Here is a 5,776-nt window from a genome sequence, read left to right on the forward strand (position 1 = left end):
AGGAATGATTCAAACAAGATGAATGAGCAATAGAGATTGAGCACTTGTGAATGAAAGACAAAGATGCAAAGTGTTAAGTGCTTAGGTTTTGGATAAAGTTATATTTTTCACCAATATGATCAACAATGCTACAAACCATCTCTAAACAAGCCTAATAGCTTGTATTTATAGCCAAATAGCCAAAGGAGTCGTTAACTAGTCGTTAGGAACAAGTCCCAAATGTTTGGCTCGAGTTCTAGCTGTTGGAGCACTGGGCCTGAGGCCAATGGTCAACCAGAGACCTTACTGGACGACCAGTCACCTGGTCTGCGAGAAAAAAATAGCTACTGGAAAAGTTGGTCGACCATTCCCTTGTTCTAGTCAACCATTCCCCTGTTCTAGTCGACTAGAGCCCTGAATCAGAAAACATCATCAACATAAAAGTTGTGAAATTTTTTCTTAACTTTCCATAGATACCAAGATCGTTCTTTTTGGACTCTTTTAGAAAAAGTTATGCTCAAAATACCGAAACATATTTAGGACTCAAGGCTGCACTACGTTAGTTGACAATTGCTCTATTTTTTCTTTGAAAAAAAAAAACCTTTTAATGATTTAAAACATTCTTAGACAAAAGTATAAGAAATATATTAAGTCTAATAAAGATTAAAACTTGTCTAGAAGAGTTTCCCCACGAATATAAGATATCTTGTTAATAAAAACACATTTGAAAAACTATTTCGATATCTTATATCACTACAAAAAAATTGGTTTTTAGTGGCGAAATTATTAGTGACGGTTTTAATTTCATCACTAAAAATAGTTTTTTAGTGACAATTTTTAAAAATCGTCGCTACTAGTGTAAGTATTAGTGACGAAATAGTAATCGTCACTAATACGTTCATCACTAAAACCCAAATTTTCCCGCCGATCCATCACAGGAAACCATTTTTCGTGTGGAAATTAACCCAAGAAAATATTAGCGACATTTTTTGGAGTATTAGTCACAAGATTAAAGCGTCACTAAAAGTCACTTATTAGTCACGGTTAGATTGTGGAAATTAACCCAAGAAAATATTAGTGACGTTTTTTGGAGTATTAGTCACAAGATTAAAGCATCACTAAAAGTCACTTATTAGTGACAGTTAGATAACCGTCACTATTAAGCATTATTAGTGACGGTTTATTGAAACCATCACTAGTAGTCTTTTACTAGTGGTGGTTTTTATAAACCATCACTAATAGTTTATTATTAGCGACAAACTTTTTAAACCGTCACTAATAGTCTTTGTTATTTACGGTGTAATCCCAAGAGGAGGGTGAATTGAGTATTTTAAAAGTATTTGATTTTTCTCTATCAAACAGTCCCTATATTCAGATTGACCCAACTCTATCACAGGGACTAGGAATTAATTCAATTCAGTCATATAATATATTCAATTGTGTACAATTAATTACTAGGTACTTGTAGGGCTATTCAACATACACAGAACAAAATTTTAAAAAAATTTATGCATTACAAATTTTGAATAAAAAATAACTAATTTTATATAAAATAATAATAGTAATTAAATTTATTAATTATTATAATTTAATTCACATATTTGCATGCATGCAAAACCAAAAAAAAAAAAATTAACACCAAATTGACTTTTGAAAAGTTGGTTCGGACAATTTTTTTAAAAAAAATTCGGACACCTTTTTTTCCTGTGCCCTAAACAATTAACCCGTCCCCTCTCTCTTCCCACTGCGCTGACAGTCGTTGGGGACCGTGCCAGTCAGAGCCATCCAATTTTTTTTTTTTTTTAAGTTAAAACTGAATTTCCAAAAGTTGGTTTTTGTGTAATTTTTTCCCATTTCCTTTATTTATGTGTTTTTTATTTTTTATAATATTTTTTGTAAAAAACTCCAACTCCTGGAGTACAAAATTTAATCCTACCCAATATAAGCATTAGAGGGTAAAAGAAGCTAAGCTAAGGAAAGGGATTAGTCTTCGCCTATTTGTAGCACTGCGCCTTGTGCCCACTTTCTCATGACACATCCTTCTCTCTTCCATGGTTGCTTCCCTTGAAGACCCTGTCCGCAGATTCTTCAGCTTTGAAAGGTCATAAGTCTACTTTATTCCCCTTCATCATATCTTATCGGAACCAATCATAGATTTTTCCTTTTTCAAAATCCCTATAAGCCCTTGTGATGTCTTGGGGTCGGTTCATTTCAACTTTCTGCATATGACATATTTGTTTGATTTACAGGCCGTTTTGTGTGTTTTATTTTTTGATTCAGCAGCGTTTTCTTAGGCCCAGATTAGTATTTTCTTCTGGGGACGAAGATATTTCCCTCTTCGTTTTTTTCGATGTTCTGTTGGCTGCGGAGAAAGCTGAGGAAAGGGTAAAAAATTTGAGGTTCTACTTCTACATTTAATGCCGTTGGCCTTTTCCTGAGAAAATGAAAAGGTTGATTTTGGGGGCCAAGTCGTCCTGCAAAGCTTAGTTATTTTGACTTCATTTTCTTTCTGTCTAACATGAAAGCTCATAATTTTTCTTTTTCGTTTTTTTTCCTTCATCTTTCCTGGTGATTGACAGAGCTTTGCTAATATTTTTCTTTTATGGGGTATCTCCTCTCATGTACCAAAAAGATGTTCTTTTGATCTTCTCTTTAGGCTGACAGGATTCCACTCTTTGCCCTATGAACTAGACCTCCTGTTGGGCGCAATAATAAGTAACGATGCAACTAGATTGTTTTTTACTTAGAACATAATAGTTTAACTGTTAGCGATTAGATTATCTTTCATTTATATTATGATTATTGCATACTAAAGAAGTACTTGAATTATTTTTTTCCGATTCCTGAGTTATTTTCTCGAGTTTTTCTGTAGGTAACAAACCCCAAATTCTGAACAAGTCACAAGTGGGTCATAAAATATATCAAACTGCGTGAAAAGTAATTAAATTAGTTTCAGGTTTGCCGATAAAGTCCCAAATATTTCTAGAAAGTCTATTATGCTGCATGTTCCAAGTCTAAATTGTTGCAATACTAAAGCCTAAATTGATCACCATCCCCTTATTAAATACTTAAGTGGGAGAAATCAATTGTAACTAAATTTTGACATTAAAATATTTTTTTTCTTGTGTTGATTACCATGGAGTACTCTGTGTAGTCATACAATGAAGCTCTCTTACTTTTTGGTGCAAAGATCGTGATGCAATAGTAGTGTTTAGTTGTTGGTTAATTTTAATATGGTTATGTTCGTAGCAGTTCTGATGCGCTTAATCTCCATGTGTTGAATTTCCCTTCCCTTTGTGCTTGCACTGAAAGTCCTTTTCTTCGCTGCACATCTTGGTTACAATTGATATAAATCAGTCTATCCTCTTCATTCATAAGCACTGTCTTCATTTCTTTTTCAGGAGCATGTCTTATATCTGCTGGAGAATTGGACTTTAACCAATTTCACCTCTTAATCCTGCTGTTTTTCCAAAAGTTCAGCAGTTGATCTCTTTTTCAGTGCCCTGTGGTTCATCACAACAACCAGGGAATGCTGAAAGATGTACTTGGGACCCAAGAATTCTTTCTCTGAGATTAGTGAAGCTGTTGCTCCGCTTGAGCTGTCCTTATTCATCCTTTATGAGATTGGCAGTGTAATTCACTGCCCAGTCCCATTATGTGGTCATATGTACGATGTAGATAGAGTTTCTGCAGGACAAATTGTGTTGGAACCTGACCTTTGTGAAGATGGTTGAGCTCTTACCATTGCCTGCGTCACACATGTTGCATTAGAAGGAGAAAGCAGTAGATTGTTGTGTATAAAGTTTTGTAGCTTGGAATGGAAAATAAAGGGAGTGTATTGATGCAGCAGTATGAATTAGGAAAATTATTAGGCCAAGGTACCTTTGCCAAGGTCCATCATGCGAGAAATCTTAAAACTGGCATGAGTGTGGCTATTAAGATCATCGATAAGGAGAAGATATTGAAAGTTGGGATGATTGATCAGATTAAACGAGAGATATCTGTAATGAGACTGGTTAGACACCCTAATGTGGTGCAGCTTTATGAGGTTATGGCTAGCAAAACCAAGATTTACTTTGTTATGGAATATGTCAAAGGTGGTGAGCTTTTCAACAAGGTAGCCAAAGGGAAACTGAAGGAGGATGTTGCAAGGAAATACTTTCAACAGCTAATTAGTGCCGTTGATTATTGCCACAGTAGGGGTGTTTATCACCGGGATTTAAAACCAGAAAATCTCCTGTTGGATGAGAATGGAAATCTAAAGATTTCAGACTTTGGATTGAGCGCACTTGCTGAATCAAAGTGTCAAGATGGGCTGCTCCACACAACCTGTGGGACACCTGCCTATGTTGCTCCAGAAGTGATCAATAGAAAAGGCTATGATGGATCAAAAGCTGATATATGGTCATGTGGGGTGGTCTTATTTGTTCTCTTGGCTGGCTATCTCCCGTTCTATGATTCGAATCTGATGGAAATGTACAGGAAGATTGGTAAGGCTGATTTCAAGTTCCCAAACTGGTTTTCTCCGGAAGTACGCAGACTGTTATCAAAGATCTTGGATCCTAACCCAGAGACAAGGGTTTCGATTGACAAAATAATGGAAAAAGCTTGGTCGCGGAAGGGGCTAGTATCTGAATCCATGAATGTTGAAGTAGAAGGGAAAGAAGCTGCCACTCTTGATATTGATACAGTGCTTGGTCCTTGTGAGAGTAGCACTGCTGTGTCCGAGTTGAAGCAAGAAATGGTAAAGCCCAGTAACTTGAATGCCTTCGATATCATCTCCTTTTCAGCAGGATTTGACTTGTCTGGTTTGTTCAAGGACAATAGCCAAAAGAGAGAAGTTCGATTTACATCCAGGCAGCCTGCCTCCACAATCATGTCCAAGCTGGAGGACGTGGCTAAATGCTTGAGGCTGAGAGTGAAGAAGAAGGATGGAGGGTTGTTAAAATTGGAAGGCTCAAAGGAAGGCAGGAAAGGTTTATTGTCTATTGATGCGGAGGTTTTTGAGGTCACTCCATCTTTTCATTTGGTAGAGATGAAAAAGCTGAGTGGGGATACACTGGAGTTTCAGAAACAAATGATGCAAGACATACGACCAGCTCTTAAAGACATTGTTTGGACTTGGCAAGGTGATCAGCCCCTTCAGCAGCATCAACAACACCAATCACAACAGCAACAACAAGAGCAACATGAAGAGGAACTAGAACTACCATGTTCTCAGGTACTACCGCTGCAAGTTGTCTCTCTTCAGGATTAATTAGGGAAGAGTATCTAATTGTTGTTTGCAGTAAGTTGTCAGTTGTTAAGAAATGTCCAGCGTTCAACGGTTACTGTGTATATTTGATAGCTGCTCCGTTCTTCCTTCTTTTTTTTTCCCCCTGAACTTTAAATAAATGCTGACGGGGCTTAGGCTTACCCATTAAAAAAAAAAGGATGCTTGAAGGTGTGTTGGTCGTACCTCTTCCCTGATTATCTGTGAGGATTGTGTTCCCTAATCATCGGAATTGCCAATTCTATGTTTCATGAGTTTTCTTGTTCCTCTTTTTTTTTTTTTTAATAAATAATTTGAAGAACTGCTTTATTGTCATGACTATTGTATGGCTTTTTGAAGATAAAACTTCTTTGGTTTACAAAGGGAACGGGTTACACAATGAGAGTAACCCATTCTCATCCATTACTTCTTCCCTCTTCTCCCAAAGTTTGAATATAAGATCTCTACTATGAACCTTCAAGTGCTAGACTTGCCTTCTAAGGTTTCAAAATTGAAAAAATCCTAACCGATTAGACCTTGTTGATA

General features: G+C 36.5%; 1 protein-coding gene across 7 annotated transcripts; it reads left to right on the plus strand.

The window, feature by feature from the left end:
- The first annotated feature begins 1,941 nt into the window (after window positions 1-1,941).
- On the plus strand, window positions 1,942-5,566 carry LOC131160355 (CBL-interacting protein kinase 2-like). Of its 7 annotated transcripts, none has more exons than XM_058115967.1 (3): window positions 1,942-2,080; window positions 2,263-2,429; window positions 3,381-5,566. In XM_058115967.1, exon 3 carries the CDS (start codon window positions 3,797-3,799, stop codon window positions 5,234-5,236), a length of 1,440 nt encoding a protein of 479 aa, XP_057971950.1. In that variant the 5' UTR covers window positions 1,942-2,080; window positions 2,263-2,429; window positions 3,381-3,796; the 3' UTR covers window positions 5,237-5,566. The 7 variants fall into 7 exon arrangements, with proteins under 7 accessions (XP_057971950.1, XP_057971953.1, XP_057971951.1 ...); XM_058115968.1 differs by having other exon boundaries at window positions 1,952-2,080; window positions 2,260-2,429; XM_058115974.1 differs by having other exon boundaries at window positions 1,952-2,080; window positions 2,260-2,378.
- The last annotated feature ends 210 nt before the right edge of the window (window positions 5,567-5,776 follow it).

The sequence above is a fragment of the Malania oleifera genome, chromosome 7 (genome assembly GCF_029873635.1).
Source record: "Malania oleifera isolate guangnan ecotype guangnan chromosome 7, ASM2987363v1, whole genome shotgun sequence".
NCBI classification, from domain to species: Eukaryota; Viridiplantae; Streptophyta; class Magnoliopsida; order Santalales; family Ximeniaceae; genus Malania; species Malania oleifera.

Coding starts and splice junctions, on each gene's coding strand:
- LOC131160355 (XM_058115967.1), top strand. CDS start 3,797: ATGGAAAATAAAGGGAGTGTATTGATGCAGCAGTATGAATTAGGAAAA.